Source organism: Kogia breviceps, chromosome 16, assembly GCF_026419965.1.
Source record: "Kogia breviceps isolate mKogBre1 chromosome 16, mKogBre1 haplotype 1, whole genome shotgun sequence".
NCBI lineage: Eukaryota > Metazoa > Chordata > Mammalia > Artiodactyla > Physeteridae > Kogia > Kogia breviceps.
This window is the reverse complement of record NC_081325.1, coordinates 1677982-1705074: the sequence shown is the minus strand read 5'-3', so window position 1 is coordinate 1705074 and position 27093 is coordinate 1677982. Positions and strand designations below refer to the sequence as shown.

Below are 27093 nucleotides of genomic sequence, written 5' to 3'. Positions count from 1 at the left end.
TAACAGTTTTTGCCTGGTCATCAAAGAAACATGCAGTCTCGTGTTATCTTGATGGAAGAGTATGTGTTTTCTGTTGACTAATTCTGGACGCTTTTCGTCGAGTGCTGCTTTCAGTTGGTCTAATTCGGAGCAGTACTTGTTGGAATTAATCGTTTGGTTTTCTGGAAGGAGCTCATGATAGAGGACTCCCTTCCAACCCCACCATATATGCGACATCACCTTCTTTGGATGAAGACTGGCCTTTGGCATGGTTGGTGGTGGTTCATTTCGCTTGCCCCACGATCTCTTCCGTTCCACATTATTGTACAGTATCCACTTTTCATCCTCAATCACAATTTGTTTTAAAAATGGAATGTTTTCGTTACGTTTCAGCGGAGAATCGCATGCGGAAATACAGTCAAGGAGGTTTCTTTCGCTTAACTTATGGGGAACCCAAACATCAAAGCGATGAACATAACCAAGCTGGTGCAAATGATTTTCAACCTTTGATTTGGATGTTTTGAGTATGTCAGCTACTCAAAAGCATCTCCAGCGTGGTATAATGTTGACTGTTCTCAATTAACGTCTCTATTTGATCGCTATCAACTTCAACTGGTCCACCTGACAGTGGAGCATCGTCCAGCGAGAAATCTCCAGCATGAAACTTCGCAAACCACTTTTGACACGTTCTATCAGTCACTGCACCTTCTCCATACACTGCACAAATCTTTTTTTGCGTTTCAGTTGCGTTTTTACCTTTCTTGAACTAATAAAGCATAATATGCCTAAAATGTTGTTTTCTCTTCCATCTTCAAAAATAAAATGGCTACACAAATTTCACCAATTGTGATAAGTTTTTTTTTTTAATGCACACTGATATGACAGCTGTCACAATACAATCTAACAAAATTGTTTCGAATGAAGTTAAAGACAACTAAGTGCTATGAGAGCCATCTTACAGGAAAAACAAATGAACCTTTTGGCTAACCCAATAAAAGAAAATAAAGTGAAAAATTGATGTAATTATTAACTCAGAATTAAAGTATACTTTATGGAGTAGCACTGAAAATACTTGCATAGAATAAGAATATTAACTAAAAATTGTGATATTATCAATAACTATGTGGGGGGAGAGAGGGGACAAAAGAGCTACAAGAGATCTAAAATTCATCTAACATAATTAATACCTAAGACTGAAGTACCTACAAAGTATTACATATTATTTAGAAGAAACAACACAGATAAACGACAAAAAGTATTTGCCTTTTTGGAGGAGAGTGGAGTATGTGTCATTGAGCACTATTTAACTTTTTAAATAAGGCAAATGTTAGAAAACAAAAAAAAAAATGGTGAAGTCCCAGTCAAATCGAATGAAATCCAAGGAGCCAGAGGTTCATCTATCAACACTATTGCTAGCTTTCTAAAGAGCAAAACTGTAAGATCAAATAATATCACTTCCATGATTCAATTTGTACTGACTCAAATGGTATGAATTTTTAAGCATAACACTTCCCTGAGGAAATAGTGTGCAATTTCCTACCAATAACTTTTGCTCGGTACCAAACTCCATCTTCAAATTTAGCTACACAGGCTTGATCTTGAACTGGACAGAGGATTTCCAGATTTTCTGCATCTTCATTTTTATAGAATTCCTCAATTGACTTTAATAGAAAAAAAAAATCCAGGCTCTGTATCTAAGAAACAGAGTTAAAGCAGGGATTAAAGCACTGTAGTTTCATAGAAACTTAAAATTTAAGTGTTGCATGTTTATAGGCACTGCTCATAAAATTATGAAATATTAGAATTGAATTAGATATAAACTATCATGTAATTTATATTTGAAATATTTTGTTACAGAAGTAGTATATAAAATTAGCATATATAAACATAACAAAGTTTTTTTAAAAATCACATTTTTCCAGATATCTAAAATGTATATGCTTCTAGGTCTTTTTCTTTTTTTTTTTCTTTTCTTTTTGGTTGCGCTATGCAGCTTGCGGGATCTTAGTTCCCCAATCAGGGACTGAACACAGGTCCACAGCAGTGAAAGCGCTGAGTCCTAATCACTGGACCACCAGGGAACTCCCGCTCCTAGATCTTTTTCTAAGCACACTTTCCATACTTTTGTATGTATCAAAAATGAGACCATACCATACAATTTGATAATCTGCATTTTTCTAGCAATTCTCACTTTTTCTGCTTCAGTAAGTGTTCCTACTAGTACTTCTAGACCATATTAGATTTCCCTAACTGACCAAACCCAGTATCCAATCTAAGACTACATGTTATATTTGGTTATCTCAATAAGCCTTATAATTTACTGTAGTGTTCTTTTAAAAACGACCCTGTCTGGGGCTTCCCTGGTGGCGCAGTGGTTGAGAGTCCGCCTGCCGATGTGGGGGACACGGGTTCGTGTCCCGGTCCGGGAAGATCCCACATGCCATGGAGAGGCTGGGCCCGTGAGCCATGGCTGCTGAGCCTGTGCTCTGCAACGGGAGAGGCCACAACAGTGAGAGGCCCGCATACCGCAAAGAAAAAATAAAAAAAAAAATAAAAAAAAATAAAAACGACCCTGTCTTGTTAAAGACAGTGTGCAATTTTTCTGCAGAATGCCCCATCTTCTGGATTTATGTGGTATGTTTTCATCCTGTTATTTATCTTGTTCCTCCATTGAGTAGGGCCTATCCCTGGAATTTCTCCCAAACTGAGAGTTGTATCTTACAAGTTTGATGGATTCAAACCAAACCTTTTGACTAGAATACATCAAGTTGCAACACATCAAGACATAATATCACTGACTCACTAATGATATGCTAAGATTCACCTACGGAAAGGGCTTGTGATTCTCATCCCTTCATTATACAGTTACGTTTTTCCCTTGTGGTCACCAAGTAATCCATGTAGTACTACTTTAGCATTGTATGAATGTCCAATTTCCCACCAGCCATCCATCTAATGGTTTTAATGTGAATTGATAAATCTTCTTTAAATCAATCATTTCAGTAGAGTTTGTGAAATGACTGCATAATTGAATAGAGCTTCATCTTATTAAATGGGATTATTTGGTTACTTTAAAACATAGTTCCTGATGTTCTTATACTACTTAAAACACAGCTCCTAAAACAAAACCAAGGATAAATGTTTATTTTTCCAAATACCAATTCTTAAGATGAAAAATATTTTTTTAAAAATCCATCTCAAATGGTCAAAAAATGAAGTTTTTCTCTTTTGTGGGTATAATAATGCAAGTGGAAATTTTCTGAATCTTTTGTTATTTCATATAAATTATTTTCACAACACTTTAAACCTTTTAAACCTTTATTTCCTTTTTTTCCCCCAGTACATTGTTGTAATTGTTCTATTTTATTGTTGGTTCTTGTTGTTAATCTCTTGCTGTGCCTAATTTATAAATTAAACTGTATTCTAGGTATACATGTATAGGAAAAAACATCATATATACAGGGTTCAGTACTGTCCACAGTTTCAGGTGTCCACTGGGAGTCTTGTATCCCCTGCAGACAAGCGGGGACTACTACATGTGATGGAGGAAATGGATGGAGGTCTGGATGCACAGACTGTAAAATAAACCTTTATTTCTAAGTAGGTATTATTCATATTCTTCCATTAACAGATTACCCAAATGGAATATTGGAAAATTCAACAGAGAAATGACATCAGCAAAACAGGAGACTCGGAAGCTCCAAGCTCTTGTTCCCCCAAAGAAACACTGAAAAAATGAGAAACCATCTGAGCCAACTTTGTTAGAGCTCTGGGAAACAGTTAAAGGCTTACAGCACCCAAGCAAACACCCAATCAAGCTTTCAACATTCAAGGAAATCAACATAAACATTTGCTGAACACAAGCTAAAAGAACAGAGAGACTTCAGTGATCACATACTAGGAATATTTGTAAGAACAGTTTGAAAAAGTCTTAAAATAAATGAACTACTAGTCTTCAACAATTTTTAAAAATCCAGGATGTGTGTGTGGGGGGGGTGATCTGATTTTCAGAGTTATATAATAGTCAATGCCTAATTTTCAACAAGAAATCAGAAGGCATACAAAGAAACAGGAAAACATGGCTCAATCCAAGTAACAAAATAAACAGAAATCAGCCCTTAGGAAGCCCAGATAGTGGACTTACTAGACAAAGACTTTAGAAGAACTGTCTTAAATATGCTCAAAGAGCTAAAGGAAAACATGGACAAAGAACTAGAGAAAACCAGGAAAGCAATAAAAGATCAAAATAAAAGTATCAACAAAGAGACAGTAATTATAAAAAGGAATCAAATTCTGGAGCTGAAAAGTACAATAACTGAAACAAAAAATACTCTGGAGGGGTTCAATAGCAGATTTGAGCAGGCATAAGAGTCAGTGAACTTGAATATAGGACAACGGAAATAGTGAGGAGCAGAAAGAAAAAAGAATTAAGTGAACAGAGACCAAGGTATTTGTGAGATATCATTAATCATAGCAATATATGCATTATAGGAGTCCCAGAAAGAGAAGAGAGAAAGGAGCAGAAAGAGTATCTGAAGAAATAATGACCAAAAACTTCCCAAATTTGATGAAATACACAAATCTACAAATCCAAGCAGTTTAATGTTATGGGTTGATTTATGTCTCCTCCAAAAAGATATGTTGGAGTTGTAACCCCCAGAACCTCAAAACATGACCTTATTTGGAGATAGGGTACTTATCAAGTTAAAACGAGGTTGTTAAAGTGGGCCTTAATCCAATGTGATTGGTGTCCTTATTAAAAGGGGTAAATTTGGGCACAAAGACACATACACAGGAGAATGCATGTAAAGATGAAGGCAGAAGCCACTGAACACCAAATTTTCCAGCTAACCACCAGAAACTAGGGAAAAAGGCATGGAATAGATTCTCACTCACAGCCTTCAGAAGGAACCAACACTACTAACAACTTGATCTCCCACTTCCAGACTCCAAAATTGTGAGACAATAAATTTATGTTATTTAAGCCACTTAATTTGTGGAACTTTCTTATGGCACCCCTAGGAAATGAATACAGATTTTGGAATGGGAAAGTAGGGTGCTGTTGTAATAAATACCTAACATATGGGAGAAGCTTTGAAATTGGGTAATGAATAGAAAGAAGAGGAAGAATTATGTGGTAATTGAATGAAAATAACCAGACTGCTTTGGAAAGATTACTGGCAGAAATATGGATGTTAAAGGTGCTTCTGGTGAGATTTCAGACAGAAATGAGGAATATGATACTGAAAACTGGAGGAAAGGCAATTCTTGTTACACAGTGGTAGAGAACTTGGCTGAATTATGTTCTATTGGGTGAAAAGTTGAACTTGGATATTTATCTGAGGAGACTGCTAAGCAAAGTGTCAAAGTGCCAGCCAGGTTTCTCCTTGCTGCTTATAATAAAATGTGAGAGAACAGACATAAATTGAAGAATAAATTGTTAAACATAAAGAAAGCAGAATCTGAAGATTTAGAAAATTCTCAGCCTATCTGTATTTCAAAAAATGAGAAAGCAAGCTCTGGAGAGAACACCAAGGGCATGGCTGGACAGTGTCTGCTCAAGAAATTATGGGTGTATGACTTGTGGATCTAATCATTCATCTCAGCAGAAACAATGCCAGCGTGAACTGAAGGGGACAGAGGTGAGAGGAAATGAAGGGGGGCTGGTGGGCTTGTGGGACTCTATAGGCAGGAAGTGAGCTGACAGAGCTATTCAGTTATGAACATATGTTTCAAGAAAAGGGAAGACTGATCCTGAAGGAGATTCAGAGGCTAATGTGTCTGCAACTGCTACGGGCCCAGAGGGCACAGACCTGAGAGGCAGGGCTGGTTCCTCCTCTGTTCCAGGGATGGGGCCTCCTACTGGCTTCCAGACGGTTAGGATAAATCCTCAATTCCAATGGGTGAGGTTGCTGCCATGACTGAAGGGGTAGGGCCACCACCCTAGTGGGACTGGAGGAGAGAGCATCCAGCCAATGAGGATTATTCTCAAGCCACAGGAATCTAATTGAATTTTCCATGCTAGGTTTTAGACTTCCTGTCTGGTCTCACAGATTCAGAGAGAGAGGAGTTCTGCCTCAGCTTGAGTTAAACAATTCTTACCTATACCTGATTCAGATAATCAGGGATTTAGTGATTTTATATGAGATTTTGGATTTAGATTTGATGCTAGAATGATTAAGATTTTTTGGAATGTTGGGATGGGGTTATTGCATGTGGGGAGGAAATTTCTGATACAGCAGAAAGTGGACTGCTTATAGGTTGAATTGTGTTCTCCCCCCAAAATATGTTGAAGTTCTAACCCCCCAGTAGCTCAGCATGTGTCCTTATTTGGAGACAGGGTTTTGCCTTGATAGGTATTATCAAGTTAAAGTCTTAGGCAGGACCTAATTCAACATGACTGTTGTCTATAATAAAAAACTGAGACAGACAAGTGCACAGAGAGAGTGCCATGTGAAGGCAGCAGAGACTGGGACGACGCAGCAGAAGCCAATGAGTGCTAAAGACTCTGCCAGCAAACCACCAAATCTAGGGGAGAGACATGCAACAGATCTTCCCTCCCAGACTGCAGAAGGAACTAACTCTGCCAACACACCTTGATCTTAAACTTGCAGACTCCAGAACTGTGAGAAAATTAATTTCTGCTTTTTAAAACTACCTAGTATATGGCATGCCTCCACAAGCAGGAGGGTAGGAGTGGGCATGCCACACAGCTTGTAGGATCTTAGTTCCCTGACCACAGATTGAACCTGGCCCCTGGCAGTGAAAGCACAGAGTCCTAACCACTGTACCACCAGGCAATTCCCTGTGGCATTTCATTATAGCAGCCCTAGAAAGTTACTACACTCAAAAAATGCAAAGTAGGATAAATTCAAAGAGAGACACACTAGATGCATGATAAACAATCAACAGCCAAAGACAAAGTGAGAGTTGTGAAAGCAGCAAGAGAGAAGTGACTTGTCCTATATAAGGGATCATCAATAAGATTATCAGCTGACTTCTCATCAGAACTCCTGGAGGTCAGAAGATAATATTTAAACTGCTGAAAGAAAAAAGCATCAACTGAGAACTATAGATCCAGCAAAACTATCCTTCAAAAGAGAGGGAGAAATAAGCTATTCACAGATAAACAAGAGGTGAGGAAGTTCACTAACACTAGACCTGTCTTATAAACAATGCTAAAGGGAGTCATTCAGGAGGAAATAAAAGGTGCTAGAGTGTAACTCAGAGCCACATTAAAGTGTAAAGATCTGTGGTTAACATAAATACATGGACAAATATGGAAGCCAATATTATTAACTTTAGTTTGTAACTCCACTTTTATTTTTTACAGGATTTAAAAGACAAATGCATAAAAATAATTATAAATCTACATTATTGAGCACACAATGTACAAAGATTCATTTCTGAGATCAATAATATAAAAGGAGAATGGAGCTATACAGGATTAGGGTTTTGTTCAATTAAAGTTGGTATCAATTCGTATCAGACTTCTGTAACTTTACGATGTTATATGTAATCCCCATGGTAACAACAGATAAATACATAGATACACAAAAGGAAATAAGAAGGGAACCAAAACATGACACTACAGTATTTCCACACCCATGTTCATTGCAGCATCATTCCCAATAGTCAAGAGGTAGAAGCAAACCAAATGTCCATTAATGGATGAATGAATTAATAAAATGTGGTATATACATACAGTGGAATATTAGCCTTAAAGAAGTCCTGTCACATGCTACAACATGGACGAACCATGAGGGCATTATGCCAAGTGAAAAAAGTCAGTGCCAAAAGGACAAATACAGGATTCCTGGTATCTGAAAGTAGAGCGTTCCTATGAAATCTTTTGTAAGCCAAAATGTAGTACAGCAAATAAGCTCACTTTTTTTTGCTAAGACCAAAAATTCTCTTCAGATTTCTTTCAGTTACTAAAAACAGATACTAATACAGGTCTTTCAGAAAAGCAAAGTTCGTATAAAGTGAACTTTCAAAAAGCAGGGTAAAGCTGTACTGTATGATTCCACTTACATAAAGTATCTAAATAGCCAAATTCATAGAAAAAGAAAGTAGACTTGTAGTTGTCAGTGGTTGAGGGTAGAATGAAATATGGAGTTATTGTTCAAGGAGTACTGAGTTTCAGTTTTGCAAGATGAACAGATTCTAGAGATCTGTTGTACAACAATATGAATATAGTGAACGCTACTGAATGTACATCTTAAAGTGGTTAAGAGGGCAAATTTTGTATGTGCAGGACTGACAGCTTTTCTTCTAAGAACAGTAACAGGATAGGATGCATGCTTTTGCCACTGCTATTTAATATACTATTTTAAGTTCTAGCCAGAGTAATTAGGCAAAAAAAAGATAGAAAAGCCAACCAAATTGACAAAGAGTAGGAAAATGATCTCTTTTTGCAGATGACATGATCTTACAGGTAGAAAACCCTAAGATGCCACAAAAATACTAGTAGGTCTAATAAGTGAATTCAGCCAACATATAGGATACAAAATGAACACACAAAATATCAGATGCATTTCTACAAAATAGCAATGAACAGTCTGAAAAGGAAATCAAGAAAATAATTCATTTTACAATAGAATAAAAAGAATATACTCAGAAATAAACATAACTGAGGATGCTACAGACTTGTACACTTGTTGTACACTACACAACACTGCTGAAATTAATGAAGACAAAATAAAGATGCAAAGATCTCTCATGTTCATGAATTGAAAGATTTAATATGGTTAAGATGTCAGTACCCAAAGCAATCTATAATTCAAAGCCATCTCTATCAAAATCCCAATGATGTTTCATGTAATACAGAAAAACCCAGCTGAAAAGTCCCATGGGATCTCAAGGGACCCGAAACTTCCAAAACAAACTTGAAAAAGAACAAAGTTGGAGAGCTCACACATCCTGATTTCAAAACTTGCTACAAAGCCACAGTAATTAAAACAGTGTGCTACTCAGCATTCAGACAAGGAATAAAAGGTATCCAAATTGGAAGGGAAGAGGTAAAATTGTCACTATATGCAGATGACATGATATTATACATAGAAAACCCTAAGGATGCCACACAAAAACTACTAGATCTGGAACTTCCCTGATGGTCCAGTGGGTAAGACTCCACACTCCCAATGCAGGGGGCCTGGGTTCAATCCCTAGTTGGAAACTAGATCCCACATGTGTGCTGCAATTAAGAGTCTGCATGCCACAACTGAGACCTGGTGCAGCCTAAATAAATAAATAAATATTAAAAAAAAAAAAAAAAGCTCTACTAGATCTAATAAATGAATTCAGCAAAGTAGCAGGATACAAGATTAACATTCAGAAATCAGGTGCATTTCTTTACACTAACAATATCAGAAAGGGAATGTTAAAAAAAAAAAAATCTTTTAAAATTGCACCACAAAAACCCACCTAGGAACAAACCTGACCAAGGAGCTGAAAGACTTATATGCTGAGAACTATACAGCATTAATAAAGGAAATTATAGAGGAATCAAAGAAATGGAAAGATATCTCATGCTCTTGGATTGAAAGAATACTGTTAAAATGGCAATACTACCCAAAGCAATCTACAGATTTAATGTGATCCCTACCAAATTACCCATGACAGTTTTCAGAGAACTAAAACAATAATCCAAAAACTTACATGGAAACATAAAAGACCCAGAACTGCCAAAGCAATCCTGAGGAAAAAAAACAAAGCTGGAGGCATAATTCTCCCAGATTTCAGATAATACTACAAAGCTACAGTAATCAAACCAGTGTGGTACTGGTACAAAAACAGACATATGGATCAATGGAACAGAATAGAGAGCCCAGAAATAAACCCACACACCTACGATCAATTAATCTTCAAAAAGGAGGCAAGAATATAAAATGGGAAAAAGACAGTCTCTTTAGCAGTGGTGCTGGGAAAGTCAGACAGCTGTATGTAAATCAATGAAGTTAGAACACACCCTCATGCCATGCACAAAAATAAACTCAAAATGGCTTGAAGACTTTTATAAGACTTAACACCATAAAACTCCTAGAAGAGAGCATAGGCAAAACATTCTCTGACATAAACTGTACCTATGTTTTCTTAGGTCAGTCTCCCAAGGCAATAGAAATAAAAACAAAAATAAACAAACAGGACCTAATGAAACTCACAAGCTTTTGCACAGCCAAGAAAATCATAAACAAAACGAAAAGACAACCTATGGTATTGGAAAAAATATTTGCAAATGATGCAACCGACAAGGGCTTAATCTCCAAAATATATAAACAACTCATACAACTCAACAACAACAACAACAAAAACCCAACTGAAAAATGTGCAGGAGACCTCAGTAGACATTTCTCCAAAGAAGACATACAGATGGTCAGTAGGCACATGAAAAGATGCTCCACATGACTAATTATTAGAGAAATGCAAATCAAAACTACAATGAGGTACCACCTCACACTGGTCAGAATGGCCACATTAAAAAGTCTATAGGGGGATTTCCCTGGTGGCGCAGTGGTTAAGAATCCACCTGCCAATGCAGGGAACATGGGTTCGAGCCCTGGTCCAGGAAGATCCCACATGCCACGGAGCAGCTAAGCCCACGCGCCACAACTACTGAGCCTGCGCTCTAGAGCCCGCGTGCCACAACTACTGAAGCTCGCATGCCTAGAGTTCATGCTCTGAAACAAGAGAAGCCACTGCAATGAGAAGGCTGAGCACCACGATGAAGAGTAGCCCCCACTCGACCCAACTAGAGAGTGCCTGAGTGCAGCAACGAAGATCCAACACAGGCATTAAAAAAGAAAAAAAAAAAGTCTATAGGGACCTTCCCTGATGGTCCAGTGATTTAGACACTGTGCTTCCACTGTAGGGGGCATGGGTTCGATCCCTGGCTGGGGAACTAAGATCCTGCATGCTGTGTGGCATGACCAAAAAAGTAAATAAAAACAAAAATATTAAAAATATTAAAAGTCTACAAATAACAAATGCCAGAGAGTCTGTGGAGAAAAGGGAACCCTCCTACACTGTTAGTGGGAATATAAATTGATACAGCCACTATGGAGAACAGTATGGAGGTTCCTCAGAAAACTAAAAATAGAGATATACCATATGATCCAGTAATTCCACTCCTGGGCATATATCCAGACAAAACTATAATTCAAAAAGATACATGCACCCCTATGTTCATAGCAACACCACTCACAATAGCCATGACATGGAAGCAACCTAAACGTCCATCGAAAGATGAAAGCATAAAGAAGATGTGGTATATATATACAATGGAATACTATACAGCCATAGAAAAGAACAAAATAATGCCATTTGCAGCAACATGGATGCAATGAGATTATCATACTAAGTGAAGTAATTCAGAAAGAAAGACAAATGCCATATGATATCACTTACATGTAGAATCTAAAATATGGCAAAAATGAACCTATCGACAAAACAGAAATCGACTCACAGACATAGAAAACAGACTTGGGGTTGCCAAGGGGGAGGGTGAGAGGCAGAGGGGTGGACTGTGAGTCCGGGGTTGGTAGATGCAAACTATTACATTTACAGTGGATAAACAACAAGGTCCTACTGTACAGCACAGGGAATGATATTCAATCTCCTGGGATAAACCATAATGGAAAAGAATATTAAAAAAGAATGTATATGTGTATATAACTGAGTCACTCTGCAGTGCAGCAGAGACTGGCACACTGTAAGTCAACTATACTTCAATTAAAAAAAAAAACACCAAAAAAACCAGTGTGCTACTGCCATAAGGACAGACAGATGGACCAATGGAATAGAAATAGAGAGCCCAGAAATAAACATTCACGTATATGGTCAACTGACTTTTGACAAGACTGCCAAGACCATTCAATGGAGAAAAGACCATCTTTTCAACAAACGGTGCTGGATAATTTGGATATTTGGATATCCAAATGGGAAAAATGAAGTTGGACCTTTCCCTTACACCATATGTAAAAATTAGCTCAAAATAACTCAAAGACCTAAATGTAAGAGCTAAAACTATAAAACTCACAGAAGAAAACACAGTGGGGAAAAGCTTCACGATGTTCTATTGGCAATGATTTCTTGGATATCACATCAAAATATGGGCAACAAAAGAAAAAGTAGATAAACTGGACTTTATCAATTAAAAACTTTTTGAAAGAATGCTATCAAGAGTGATAAGGTAAGCCACAGAATAAGAGAAAACATCTGAAAATGATATATCTGATAAAAGATTAATATCCATAATGTATAAAGATCTCCTGTAACCCAACAACAGCAAAATAAATAATCTGATTCAAAAATGGGCAATGGACTGGAATTAACTCATTCTAAGGGCCATAATGATTTGTGTGACACATAAAGCATGCACACAAAGAGATCAATAAAGATGAACCTTAATGCTGGTAGCTATCTAAAACAAACCTATCAGTCATATATCTAAAATTTTCTATGAATGCCTTTAATCTGAATCTATTTTGGTATTCTAATTCAGAAAATTACCTAGGAATAATAAGTAAATTCTCATACATTATCAGAAGCAGGTGTTATCATTTTATTTTGATTTGCCAACTCTATGTGCTCTCCTGGTTTCTATTTCAGAAGGTAGCAAGAAACATTTACACATTAGGGATCCTTCATTTTCCTTCCCCTCCATACTTATACTTCACTAACTTGCATGATAAAGATTTCCTTTAATTTACTATGAATCATGTGAATTTCTTGTTTAAAAACAAGGAACTACTAAGCTACTAAGAAACTTAAATTTACAGAAGGTTGATAGTGGTTTGCTCTAAATTCATACTGGGCACTTATTTCCATTAAAAACTTCTACTTAAAATTTGAAAAAATACTTTGTCTCAAAGGACCACTATATACTTACCAACTGAAGATAGAAATCAGTAGGACTATTTATATAACAAACCATAACTGAAACATCTGTCATTTCTTTAGGCAAAACAGGTGGATGATAGCGTAAGGTCGTATTTTGTTCAGAGTGACTTCTTGGTAATTGAGACCTAAACCTAATTAAAAGCATAAGCAACAGCCATTAAGTCTCTCTTCTCTCAGTGAATTGATCTGAAGAAAGGACTTACACACATACTGATGTATCTATCAAGAGTATTTTTCCAATTTATCTCTTGTAACTTACAACGTTTCTTAGTATTGTCTCCAATTATCAAACCCCAGGATAAATAAGAGGTCAAGTCTCAAAACTCAATAATAATTAACCTTCAAGTTTGTGCTGGAACATTTCTGAGTTGGGCCTGTATGTTCTACTCAGAGTTTCTACTCTTTTGGTTGACAATACCCAGAATCTATGGTAGCAATCAGAAAGGCCAGCTGAGGGGTTTCTATGACCCCTTTCAGCTCCAATACTCTACTTAAGTTTTATTTTTCTAGAATGGAATCTACTTGGGTCACTTCCAGAGTCGTGTAATTGCTCAGGACAGAAAGTAGTATCTTCCATTATCTCTGTGGTTACTTAGTCATCTTACTTTGTTCATCAGAGATGAGAAAGGAAAAGAAATTTAAGTATCTACTCTAGATTCATACATTTATAAAGTGGTGATTATGATCTTATTCCAAAGGTTAGAAAATGTAAGTCAAGAACTGTTAAACTGTAATTCTTGAAACCCTAGTGGAGCTACTTGTAAAAGTTAGCAAGAGACTAAAAAAATGTTCGCATCTACCAATCGTTTCTATTTTGAGCTACCTTAATTTTTCTATTTCCTTAAATCAAATGATCTGAATGCAATTTTCACAGACAACCATACTTAGAAAACGCTGACAGCAGTATGTTTAACCTCTTCGAGTATGTTAGGATATCTCTGGTGGTCTAGTGGTTAGGATTTGGTGCTCCCTCTTAGTGTATGTTACAGTTCACTTTAGAGCCCATATTTTTTAAAGGTAAAATCTGCTGTTCCAATGTATAGCTATAACCTTGAAAAAATTTACATTTTAATAAGTTACCTACCTTGCTAGTTCCATAAAAACTAATGCATCTCTAAGAGACACAGGCATATCACTGCTTATTTTATTTGTTGGTGGCTTCTGCAGATCTACAATTAACACACCATCTTCTTCTTTAAAAACTTTCATTAAAACAGCCTTCTTATTTACCATTTTCAAAAATTCTATTTTAGCTTCTTCTCCCCAGCCTTCAGTCTGTGGAAAAAGTAAAAGTCCAATGTATTCAGTAATTATAATTACCTCTAATGGTGCAATGTTGTAGATTTAGCTTTATAACAGCCAAAGCCTGCAAATTCGAACAAAGGCAAGGAACCAACAACCATAGATATTTAGAAGCAGCTGGGCCCACAAACCCAAGGACAGTCCTTATGTATGCACAATGTACGGACCACACTTAGATTTTATAAACATGGTCTCAAGGTGACCATAAGCTGTTGCACTTCAGGACTTAGTTTTACTTCTGAATATTAATATCAAGATAATAAATAAAAATTTTAAAATAAAACAAGTATCATATATGGATTTTCCACTTAAACGATGAAATCCAAAAGGTAATTTGGAAAGCATGATGGAAGCCGTGTAATACATTAAAGATATTTACAATCATTACCAGGTAACTTAGTTTCCATTACTAGCAATATATGAGGTAAATGCTACTTAAACAATAAGGAAAAATACTCACCCATTGAAAAAAGAATGTCTCACTGAACTTTGAAACTTTAAGTACGCATACCTAAAGTAAATTTCACAGGCCCAAACTACACATTCCTTAAAAATAAAATATCTTCTAAAGATTTTGTGAGTATAAAAGTAAAGCCCGGGCTTCCCTGGTGGCGCAGTGGTTGAGAGTCCACCTGCCGATGCAGGAGACACGGGTTCGTGCCCTGGTCCGGGAGGATCCCACATGCCGCGGAGCAACTAAGCCCGTGAGCCATGGCCGCTGGGCCTGTGCGTCCGGAGCCTGTGCTCCGCAACGGGAGAGGCCGCAACAGTGAGAGGCCCACATACCGCAAAAAAAAAAAAAAAAAAAAAAAAAAAAAAAAAGTAAAGCCCACTCAGAATAGAAAAGGCAAAAAAAAAATAAAAGATAAAATTAAAGCCAAGATAATTTTCCCATTTTGAGGAAAATACCAGGGCTAATATGTTTATGTTTTTCCTTTTACTTTTTTATTCATTTGTTCATTCTTTCAAATATTTGCTGAAAGCCTACTACGTGCTCAGTGATTTGCTAAGTGCTGGAATACAAAGATGAGCAAAGGTGCAGACTCCCGCTTTCACAGACTTTATAATAATATAACTGCTTAACGAGTATTTTTACACACAATTTCTGTCTCGTAGGAGTTTTAAATCTTTCTGGGGAATAAATATTCATTAATAATACAAAGCAGAATGCAATATAGGTAAGTAGCGAGCAAAGGGCCATGGAAATAGTGAAGAATTGAATGGAAACACGCCACACATAACAATTAAAATTTATTTTTCTCTCCATATTTATTTGACTCCAAAATTTTAAGGTTTACTTGGATATTTCACCCATCATTATGTTCATATATGCATATTCAACTCAGTTTCCCATTAAGAACGATTCTAATTGTAGAAACTGAAGCTCATTTCCTTTTTTATTGGCACCAATAGTTTATCATACAAAATGCATTTAACAAGAGAACTGAACCTACATTCAGTAATCTGATCAGTAATGCATAGCTAAAACTGAACTATTTGGCCCCTGAATAAGAAATAATTTAAGTCTCACTTACTGAATTCTGTGGAACAATGTCTTTCAATGAGCATGGCTGTGCTAATGGCTGGATGTCTTTCAGCAGCCCTTCAATATATGGCTCAGACTTCCTCAGAGCCAGACACAAGTCATTTAGTGTGACATGCTGCTTAGAAATGTGTTCTGATCTCACATGAGTATCACCAACTCTGGGAAGAATTCAAGCAATATTTACTGAAAATAATGCTTCAAGCCCAAGCTTGCCTTACCCCACAAAAGGTATGCATTTCTAAGGATACTCTCTTTAAGTTAAATCTTCTAGGAAGTTATACTCTTTTAAAAATTTACTTATTTTTACATCTTTATTGAATTATAATTGCTTTACAATGGTGTGTTAGTTGCTGCTGTATAACAAAGTAAATCAGCTATACATATACATATATCCCCATATCTCCTCCCTCCTGCATCTCCCTCCCACCCTCCCTATCCCTCGCCTCTAGGTGGTCACAAAGCACCCAGCTGATCTCCCTGTGCTATGCAGCTGCTTCCCACTAGCTATCTGTTTTACATGTGGTAGTGTATATATGTCAATGCTACTCTCTCACTTTGTCCCAGTTTACCCTTCCCCCACTGTGTCCTCAAGTCCATTCTCTACGTCTGCATCTCTATTCCTGCCCTGCCATTAGGTTCATCAGTACCATTTCTCTAGATTCCATATAAATGTGTTAATATATGGTATTTTTATCTTAGAAAGTTATATTCTGATTCATACTATCTCACTATATAGATTTAATCTAGCTTTTATAAACACAGACACTGTTTCTACCTATAGAAATAAATCTCAACTGCCTTCATCTGGACTGTTTTTCATATACCTATTTGGTTTAAATTTAAAAGGCATAATGACACCCCCAAATAGAAATCTATTTATAAAGCTATGACCATTTAATAAAGTGACCATGCAAGAGTTAATACTGGTCCTTACTAGACGAACATTTTCAGTTTGTTTTATTTTCCTAGAAGACTGAGGGAAACAGTTTAGAATACCTAGAGTTAGACACTATGCCACTTTAACATACAATAATGAAATTATAGAAATATGATTAAAAATTTTAATCATCTGGCAACTAACTGTAACACTTTATTTAAATGAACCATTTTTGTGCTTCATTTCCTGCTCTGAGGCTATATAGAAGAGCATTTAAGTTTGAAACATCAGAAAGTTCTTTTTCCAAGCTCCCCATCTAGTAACACTGATAGCTAATACTTTACTAATTTAGTAATTAGTAAGACAAATTACAAAGCAAAATAAAAGGTATATGCCTTGAAGTGAAGAAGGATAACTTGTTCCTCTCTACCTCTTCCTACTTTTCTTTCTTCTTTAGTATCTCCCCTCCTCCCCCATCACAAGTGTTTCTAAGCAGACCAGGAACACATAGTAATTAAAAAATTACATACCCTGTAACAATTAGGACTTCAGAATTTCCAAAATCTATCATGAATATTTGTATTAGTGCAACTTTGTGGACTGAGAATTTGGTTGGAATACAAGGTTTTCTAATACTTTCACTTCCTATTGGAATTAATTCAGTAATAGTTCCTCGACACCACATTCCATTTTCAATACTGTTGACAAATATTCTTGCACCTAAATAATGGAGACAAATCATTACCAATGTTTATGAAGAAAAATATCTAATGAGCTCTAATTTACAAACATGTACATTAGGTCCACCACTAAGAAGTCTTAATTCATTTATTAACTGATGATACAGTACTGTGTCAAGTGCTATGAGAGAGATTAAAAGGTAGTGTATTTTGGCAGTTTCTGTTATACAGAAACTTATGTCCTAGACGGGGAGGTAAAAAAGAAAACAAAGCCAGCAGTCCTTTACTGAGGACCTGTGTTTTATAAACTATAACAAAGATGAGTAAGACTGTCCTGCTATCAAGAAGCTCAAGAAAGGAAAGGAGACAGGCAAGTAAGTGACTATAATACACTGTACTTATAACAATAAAAACCTATACTTGTGCGTGTACACACATGCAAATACATATATATATATATATATATATATATATATATACCGAAATCTATAAAACACTTTAGCAGCATAAAGCAGCAATGACCTTCTCTTGGTAAAAGGGGAGTGAAAGTAAAGAAACCAAGAAAAGGAGAGTGTGAAAGGCCAAAATTAAGAAATTAATACAAAGTGGAGTTCAGAGAAGGGGAAGATGAACCAAGGACCAAGCAGCAGAGGAAGACCTTATGGTCTTCCCTTATGGAGGGATCAGATGATTTACAAATTAATAACCAGAAAAAAATATCAAGTTAGAAAGAACTTTTATTTTTACTATAGGCTCAGCAATGTTCTCAGTATTTTGTGCTTGAATTCACCTCCTCCCCACAACAAACCCATGGAGATGGTGCTTCTATCCCATAGATGAGGAAACTAGGCAAAAAGAGGCTGAAAACCCAGCCCAAGCCACACGGCTACTCAGAAGAGGTAGGAAGACAACCCAGGGAGTCTTAGAGCCCATCCTCTTAAAAACTCAGCTAGCATCAGAGATATGCTTGGTAAGACTTGATCACTGATTATATACAGACAGATGCTGTATAATCCCCTCTATACATGCTAATAAAAACAGGATAGTTGGGGCTTCCCTGGTGGCGCAGTGGTTGAGAGCCTGCCTGCTGATGCAGGGGACGCGGGTTCGTGCCCCGGTCCGGGAGGATCCCACGTGCCGCGGAGTGGCCGGGCCCGTGAGCCATGGCCGCTGCGCCTGCGCGTCCGGAGCCTGTGCTCCGCAACTGGAGAGTCCAAAACAGTGAGAGGCTCACGTAACGCAAAAAAAAAAAAAAAAGAAAAAGAAAAACAGGATAGTTGAGAGGCACATCAGGGCAACCTTTTAAGTTCTACCAAAACATCTGTTTTGGCCTTGAGATTGTCATCAACCCTTCTATTATGCTGATATACCATATAACCAATATTCTTAGTTTTAAACTATAAGCTATTAAACGATTCTTTCTTGCAGTAGATGAGATAAAAGTCTATTGAAGTCATCTGTTGTTCTTTTGTAATAAAGAACACAGGTAGAAAAAGGGAATAAGAGGATACTCTGCTAAAGCATTATATTACATTTCTTCCCTTACCATTAATTTCTTGAAAGATAAATGAGGGCTTCCCTGGTGGCACAGTGGTTAAGAATCCAGGGTAATGCAGGGGACACAGGTTCAAACCCTGGTCTGGGAAGATCCCACATGCCCTGGAGCAACTAAGCCCATGTGCCACAACTACTGAGCCTGTGAGCCACAACTACTGAAGCCCACGAGCCTAGAGCCCGTGCTCTGCAACAAGAGAAGCCACTGCAACGAGAAGCCCGTGCACTGCAATGAAGAGTAGCTCTTGCTTGCCACAACTAGAGGAAGCCCACGTGCAGCAAAGAAGACCCAATGCAGCCAAAAATAAAAAAATTAAAAGAAAAAGAAAAATGATGAGTACTTAAATCATGTATATCTACCTTGAAATAATAATTATCCTTGACAACTTAAAGGACTTTTTGGCTTTCTTAGGACATTTTCTAAATCTAAACTGAGCTCTTTTGTGCATATATTAAATTTAGAGAATTATTTGCAGCTGTAAAAATTAAGTTTAACGCTACACTCTTCCCTCCTTAGATATTCAGAATTTAAATACGATTTTAAAAATTAATATATTCTATTTTTGGCTGCGCTGGGTTTTCGTTGCTACACATGGGCTTTCTCTAGTTGCTGCGAGTGGGGGCTACTCTTCGTTGAGGTGCACGTGTTTCTCATTGTGGTGGCTTCTCTTTCTTTTTTTTTTTTTGTGGTACGCAGGCCTCTCACTGTTGTGGCCTCTACCGTTGCAGAGCACAGGCTCTGGACGCACAGGCTCAGCAGCCATGGCTCACGGGCCTAGCTGCTCCACGGCATGTGGGATCTTCCCGGACCAGGGCACGAACCCATGTCCCCTGCATCAGCAGGTGGATGCTCAACCACTGCGCCACCAGGGAAGCCCCCTCTTTCTTTTCAAAATTTATTTTTGGCTGTTTTGGGTCTTCATTGCTGCACGAGGGCTTTCTCTAGTTGTGGCAAGTGGGGGCTACTCTTCATGGCAGTGCACAGACTTCTCATTGTGGTGGCTTCTCTTGTTGCAGAGCAGGGCTCTAGGCACACGGGCTTCAGTAGTTGTGACATGTGGGCTCAGTAGATCCCACATGCCACGGGCTGTTGCTCCGCGGCATGTGGGATCTTCCCAGACCAGGGATTGAACCCATGTCCCCTGCATTGGCAGGTGGATTCTTAAACACCACGCCACCAGGGAAGTCCCGTGGTGGCTTCTCTTGTTGCAGAGCATGGGCTCGAGGCACACGGGCTTCAGCAGTTGTGGCTCACAGGCTCTAGAGCACAGGCTCAGTAGTTGTGACACACAGGCTTAGTTGCTCTGTGACATGTGGGATCTTCCTGGACCAAGGCTCGAACCCGTGTCGCCTGCACAAATCAGTGCAGGAGGATTCTTAACTACTGTGCCACCAGGGAAGTCCCTAAACACTATTTTTTAATTTTAAAAATTATTATTCATTTTTATCAGAAGTATATGACTCTAGTCTTTTGATATTCTGATAAGCTACAAAGATGAGCTGAGAGTAACACTTTTAAAGAACTACTATAGGGACTTCCCCAGTGGTCCAGTGGTAAAGAATCCCCCTTCCAATGCAAGGGATATGGGTTCAATCCCTGGTCGGGGAACTAAGATAACACATGCCACAGGGCAACTAAGCCCACATGCCTCAACTAGAGAGACCGAGTGCCACAAACAACAGAGCCCACGTGCCCTGGAGCCCGTGTCACAACTAGAAGAGAAAACCCATGTGCCACAACTAGAGAGAAGCCCGTGCACTGCAATGAAAGGTCCCACGTGCTGCAACCAAGACCCGACGCAGCCAAAAAATTAAAAAATTTAAAAATAAACCCCACTATTTAAAGCTGAACAGACAATATAGTACTTTTTGGTATTAGTTATATATAGGCATTGACATTGAGAATGAAAAAAATGCTCTATTAATAAATCAAACAAATCATAGCTTCATCTTATTAGAGTAAAATCAAATTTAATCAAGTGTTACAAAGAAAACGTTTGTAATGAAAGCCTAAATTACAGCAAATTACACACAGCCTTAGAATTAAAATGGACTGATTAAATTTACCAACTACCCTCTGTGTGGCCCTAGGAAATGGATGCCACTGCCCTGCATCTATCTCACTCAGGTGTTCAATGACATCTTCAACATTCACATGTAGACAGCAAGGGAAGGTCGTCATACTACAAGGAACACTTAGAGGAATACTTTTCTCTGAGATGAGGGGACATATTATATAACCCATCATGGGTTTTGTAACTTAAAAAATATCTCACCTTACTCCATAATGGAGTTTTTGTGTCTATCTCACTCAACAGTCAATTTTATGTCCACTGACAGATGAATGGATAAGGAAGATGTGGTACATATATACAATGGAATACTATTCAGCCATAAAAAAGATCAAAATAATTCCATCTGCAACAACATGGATGGAACTAGAGATTATCATACCAAGTGAGTCAGAAAGAGAAAGACAAATACCATATTTGGTATTTGATGAAGCGGGAGTTTGTGGTTGGTAGATGTAAACTATTATAAATAGAATGGATAAACAACAAGGTCTTACTGGATAGCAAAGCGAACTATATTCAATATTCCGTGATAAACCATAATGGAAAAGAACATTACAAAAAGAAAGCAAGTTCCAAATTAGTATGACTCCAGTTAAACTTGGCAAATGATACTAAAAATATTTTAAAATTACTTTAAAATGACATTAAAAACACTGGAATTATGTATATTGTATAGTGTAATAATATTACTACTAGGTATCTCTGAGCACACACACAAAAAAACCAGTCGATTTTAATCCTTAGCTAAGTTACCTAAATAAAATTTAACTTAACCTTTATGCTTGCAAATTTGTATTACAAAAAGTCTATATGGGTTGGCCAATATTACAATATTTAAATAAGCTTCATATTTTAACTTAGAGTAATATTTCATTACCTAGCTCCAAAATGTCTGAAGGATCAAGGTATACACTCTTAATGCAAAACTGATTCACCTTCTTTTCCAACACTGCTGCCTCTTTTATTTGTGAATACTTCCGAATGTAGAAGTGGCAAGGATGTATTACATGGCTTACAAAAACTAGCTCTGGAGAACCTGGATGAGAATATTTAAACCACATTAATAAGCCAAAAGTCAGGAAAGAATTCACAAAAACTGAATGCAGTATCCTTTGAAAGACTGTGTCTTGTAGCACTGCAAACTCTAGAATACCTAGGCCCACAAAAGGTAACCCAAAACCCAAACAGTAACTAGACTGATAAAACAAACACATCCCACTTCCAAAATGATTTCTTTAGCAACCTGAACTGCAAACATTTTATTTTATTTGCAAAAGATGTTAAATAAGTGGAATTGAAGTTCCAGTAGTTAGTTAGGTTCTAAAGTCAGAGTATACGCTGTAACTCTACTGTATTACAACAAAACTTCAGAATTTATTTATAACCATAATTGGAGCTCAGAACCCCACTGATAACGATGTTTCTAATATAGAAACAAAATCCTGTTTAAACTATACTAAACTGAAAGAACTAATAATTAGCTCATAGCCACTTTGAATCTTAAATCTTATCAGGCTGGAGAAGTATGAAAAAAAGTCTGGGAAAACCAACATCCTGAGCAGCATTTAGGGGGAGAAATGTGTGTTTTGGTGGAAGTAAGGGTGGGGCAGAATAAAAGACAGTGAGAAACTTTTTGTATACAGCAGTAATTAAGCCAAGTGTTTCTACTGATATGAAAAGATCTCCAGAATACAATGTTAAGGAAGGAATTAAGGGGCTTCCCTGGCCATCCAGTGCTTAAGACTCCACATTTCCACTGCAGGGGGCAGAGGTTTGATCCCTGATTGGGGAATTAAGATCCCACATGCCATGTGACGTGGCCAAAAAAAACCACCAAGGAAAAAAGAAAGGAATTAAAAAAACACTGCAGTGTATATGGCACGCTATGTTTTGTGTACAAAAACAACCAAAAATGAGAATTAGAAAAATAATATATGCGTATTTGTTCAAGTATGAATAAAGAAACTGGAAGGGAGGAAGGAACAAATGGAATGGGACTAGGTTAGGGGAAAAGGTTCACAGGGTATTTTAATATATATATATATTTAATTTTTGAACAATGTAGGTGTCCTAGTACATCTAGTAAAAATGTTTAAAAAACAAAGACTAGAGAAACTGAAATATAGATAGATGATAAAAACTGAACAAACAGATCATTTTACCTACACCCAATACAGCTCACACAGAATAATACCCATACTGAGGATGAGGTACAGAGATAAGGATGTTAGCTGGGGAGACACCTGAGAGAAGTGCTATAAATTTCAGAAATATTTTTGCCAGTAACAGCCAGAACTTTTAACATTAAAAAGGAAGAAGTTTTAGGAATTCCCTGGAGGGCCAGTGGTTAGGACTCGGCGCTTCCACTGCTGTGGGCCTGGGTTTGATCCCTGGTCGGGGAACTAAGATCCCACAAGCCGTGCGGCGTGGCAAAAATAAATAAATAAATAAGTTTCAGTTATTAGTAAAATTCATTTTACTGACTGCCTCCCTCTCCATAAGAGTTACTATGTATCAACTCTGCTGCATCAAGTTCAGAGTTGTTAACGTACCTGCTTTTGATCCAAAAGGAACAGATGATTTTTTCTGAAGAGGCTCTTTTGGATATCTAGGTGTCTCCACAAGATAATCTGTGAAGAATGCTCCGTCAAAAGAGAAAATAAAGGCAATTGTTATTAGTGTTATTACGTTGACAAAGGCATACTTAACATACTGTTTAAAAAGGTGTACTTGCGGGCTTCCCTGGTGGCGCTGTGGTTGAGAATCCGCCTCCCGATGCAGGGGACGCGGGTTCGTGCCCCGGTCCGGGAGGATCCCACGTGCCGCGGAGCGGCTGGGCCCGTGAGCTGTGGCCGCTGGGCCTGCGCGTCCGGAGCCTGTGCTCCGCAACGGGAGAGGCCACAACAGTGAGAGGCCCGCGTACCGCAAAAAAAAAAAAACCAAAAAGCTGTACTTGCATGGGCAAAATACTGGAAGGGCAAGACCCCCTTGTATCAGCAGGCAAAGTCCTGATAGTTCTCTTAACTCACTGAGATAATCAGTGATAATAATAATATTGTGGAAATGAGAGAAAACAGCATGTCTTTTTTTTTGTATTCAAAACACCATATACCTTTCTGGAAACTCAATCAATGAAATAGACTGGGAGCAGCGGGGAGGAGAAAACCAAAGATCTTGAAAATGGTCCTAAAGAAGACTGACAATGTAACTACACACAGTAGTATCTCACCCTGATGTTGACGGGGAGAACACCAACACTGGAAATCTAATCAAATAATTATGATACATTTAAATGTTAACAAATGCTACTGTTAACAAATGTTAACAGATGCTACTACATTCATGACAGTTCATTTTATAAAGGACTGTATCTCAGAACAAAGATTTAAGATATGCTATTCTTAAATTTAAGAACAAAGTCATCAGACTGCTTCTGCTAATATGGTTGTCATTTATTTATAGTATTTTCATCTTATATAGAGGTTTCTATCTGGAACACTAAAAAGTCAAACACCCTAATTAAACCAAATATTAGAGTTTAGCTATATTATTGCATTAAAAATTATCCTAACTTTGGAAAATTGTGAAAGCAGGGGCATGGAATCAACAGATTAACTCAGAATGAGGTGTAACAGCAATATGTTAAGTACAGGGACAAAAAGGTACTAACTCCATTTCTAATTCCAGACACAATATACTGTTTCCTTGCTTTTCTATTTTCACTCACTTTCTAGGTCTTCTTCGATGACTTCTTCGATGATCACATCAGGGCTCGGTCCCGCCTGAGGCAGAGCAGCAATGGTTTCACAGGGGGTTACTCCAACAACCTCGTGCTGTGGCGGGAAGTGTTTTGCTTCTAAATGCGGATCACTGCTTTCCCGTTGCAAAGGAGCTGGTGGGGGGGCTTCACTAGTTAGGATAGAAATGTCAAGCTTTTTCTTTTCTAGTGATGGGTACGTACCACTACAAGAAAATTCCTTTTTATGCTTATATTTCTTTTGAACATTCGGTCCCATTTCACTTTCTTGAGGATCCAATCTGTTTAAAGATTCAGAGGCTACTTTAAATCATTTCATAATTTTTTTATAACCACCTTAAAACCATTCGCTTTCCACATGACAGTACTGTGACACATACAAAGAGTTAAAGTTGCATAGGTGTCCCACAGGTATTTTTTTAAACAGCTGTACTGATATAATTTACACACTATAAAATCCAATTAATTTTTACGAAATTTGGAGTTGGGTAACCATCACCACAATCTAATTTTAGAACATTCCCATTATCCGGAAACTTCTGCCCATTCCCAAGCAAGCCCAGGGATTTTAAAGGGTCAACAAGAGGTAAAACCCAGGAGAAGCTAAAGAAAGAACTCGATATACAGTCATGTCACAATGACCTGATCCTAAAAGAACAGTGGGTGTAGGTTTTCAGTTTCAATTATCCAAATTTTGATTTGGCTTAGGTGTTTGATTTTAAACTATGCTAAGATTATTTCTTCTTTTAATTCACTGGCTTAAAAATAAAGTGCAGGAAGCAGTGAGAGGTACAATCCTGAGCAAATTACTAGAAACCTCCATCTAGGCTAAAAATCACCATCAGTCTGAATCCTTTGGGTATGATTATTCAATAGCCACTAATCTACAAATTTATCTTCTTCATAAATCCACACAGATATGGGCTATCAAATCTAAAAGTATAGATATTCTATCAAAAAAATGAGATTCTCAAAAGCTTTAATTTTCGTTAATCCATGACACATTTAGCTTCTTCAGAGATCACCATTTAAGAAGCCAAGCGAGGACGCCCCTGGTGACGCAGTGGTTAAGAATCTGCCTGCCGGGCTTCCCTGGTGGCACAGTGGTTGAGAATCCGCCTGCCGATGCAGGGGACACGGGTTCGTGCCCCGGTCCGGGAAGATCCCACATGCCGCGGAGCAGCTGGGCCCGTGAGCCATGGCCGCTGCGCCTGCGCGTCTGGAGCCTGTGCTCCGCAATGGGAGAGGCCACAACAGTGAGATGCTCGCGTACCACCACCAAAAATAAAAAAATAAAAAAAAATCTACCTGCCAATGCAGGGGAGACAGGTTCGAGCCCTGGTCCGGGAAGATCCCACAGCCAAGGAGAAACTAAGCCCACAAGCCACAACTACTGAAGTCGGCACGCCTAGACCCCGTGCTCCACAACAAGAGAAGCCACCGCAGTGAGAAGCCCACGCACTGCGACGAAGAGTAGTCCTTGGTCGTCGCAACTACAGAAAGCCCACGTGCAGCAATGAAGACCCAACGCAGCCAAACATAAATAATAAATTAAAAAAAAAGAAGAAGAAGCAGCCAAATGAAATCAGAAGTAAGAACCTAAAAAGTCAACTGGATTCAGCAGACCTATCTTACCCATCTCTTAATACACATTGACTAAAGGTCCAAATAGCTTCCGAGGATTCATATCGGTTGACAACTCTGTAACCTAAAACATTTCTTTTTACAGTAACTCTTGTCTGGCTTTACTGAGACAGTTAATGCCGCCAACCAACCTGTCTCACAGACTTCTCCTCTTACTTGTAGAACACCATTCTCTCCTACCCCTTCTTGGTTTTGTTTTGTTGCAGATTACCCTTTCCCTGTCTTAAAATTTAATATTTTTTCCAGGGCACTGTCCTGACCCACTTCAGTACTTGCTCTCACTGGGCAAACCCATTCTTTAATTACCACCCATCATCAGCAGAGGCAGGCTACAGTGATACTTTCCCTAAAAACTAGGAAGAAATTTAAAAGACTTCTGAGTTAAATTTAAAACCAAGGCAAGATCAACACAGACTCTTGAAGAGACAATATACCCTTTAGTATTAAAAAATATTTGATAGTAACCATGTTCAAGTTATGAAAATAGCTAGAAGAATGTACTGACTGGAAAGGATGATCATCCACCAAAGTGGGAAAAGTCCAGTCACAGAGGCAAATGGAGGCCAGGGCTCCACAGGCGGGGAAGACGAGCCGAGCCAAAGGACTGGTACTTGAGGCCTCTGGCAAGGTCTTCCCTGGGGGGAAAGGAATGTAGCGAGCTGTCCAGGACCAATACTGTTCAGCTATTCGATAAACCTTATTCCGTTTATTCAGAGAACACCTCAAACAAAGCAACTTCTGATGATTTGGCTTCTTGTGTCTCTCTGGATATTGGAAAA

At 38.0% G+C, this 27093-nt stretch overlaps 1 protein-coding gene across 1 annotated transcript in view; it reads right to left on the bottom strand.

The window, feature by feature from the left end:
- Positions 1 to 27093, bottom strand: part of RNF17 (ring finger protein 17) — a 118980-nt gene that overhangs the window by 64379 nt on the left and 27508 nt on the right. Inside the window, exons 11-18 of the mRNA XM_067016276.1 lie at positions 24641 to 24951; positions 23466 to 23543; positions 21791 to 21949; positions 17135 to 17324; positions 15717 to 15885; positions 13964 to 14154; positions 12869 to 13010; positions 1520 to 1673 (exon numbers count right to left, since the gene is read on the bottom strand). Of these exons, the coding sequence (XP_066872377.1) occupies positions 1520 to 1673; positions 12869 to 13010; positions 13964 to 14154; positions 15717 to 15885; positions 17135 to 17324; positions 21791 to 21949; positions 23466 to 23543; positions 24641 to 24951 (1394 nt within the window). The remainder of the gene's footprint in view (positions 1 to 1519; positions 1674 to 12868; positions 13011 to 13963; positions 14155 to 15716; positions 15886 to 17134; positions 17325 to 21790; positions 21950 to 23465; positions 23544 to 24640; positions 24952 to 27093) is intronic.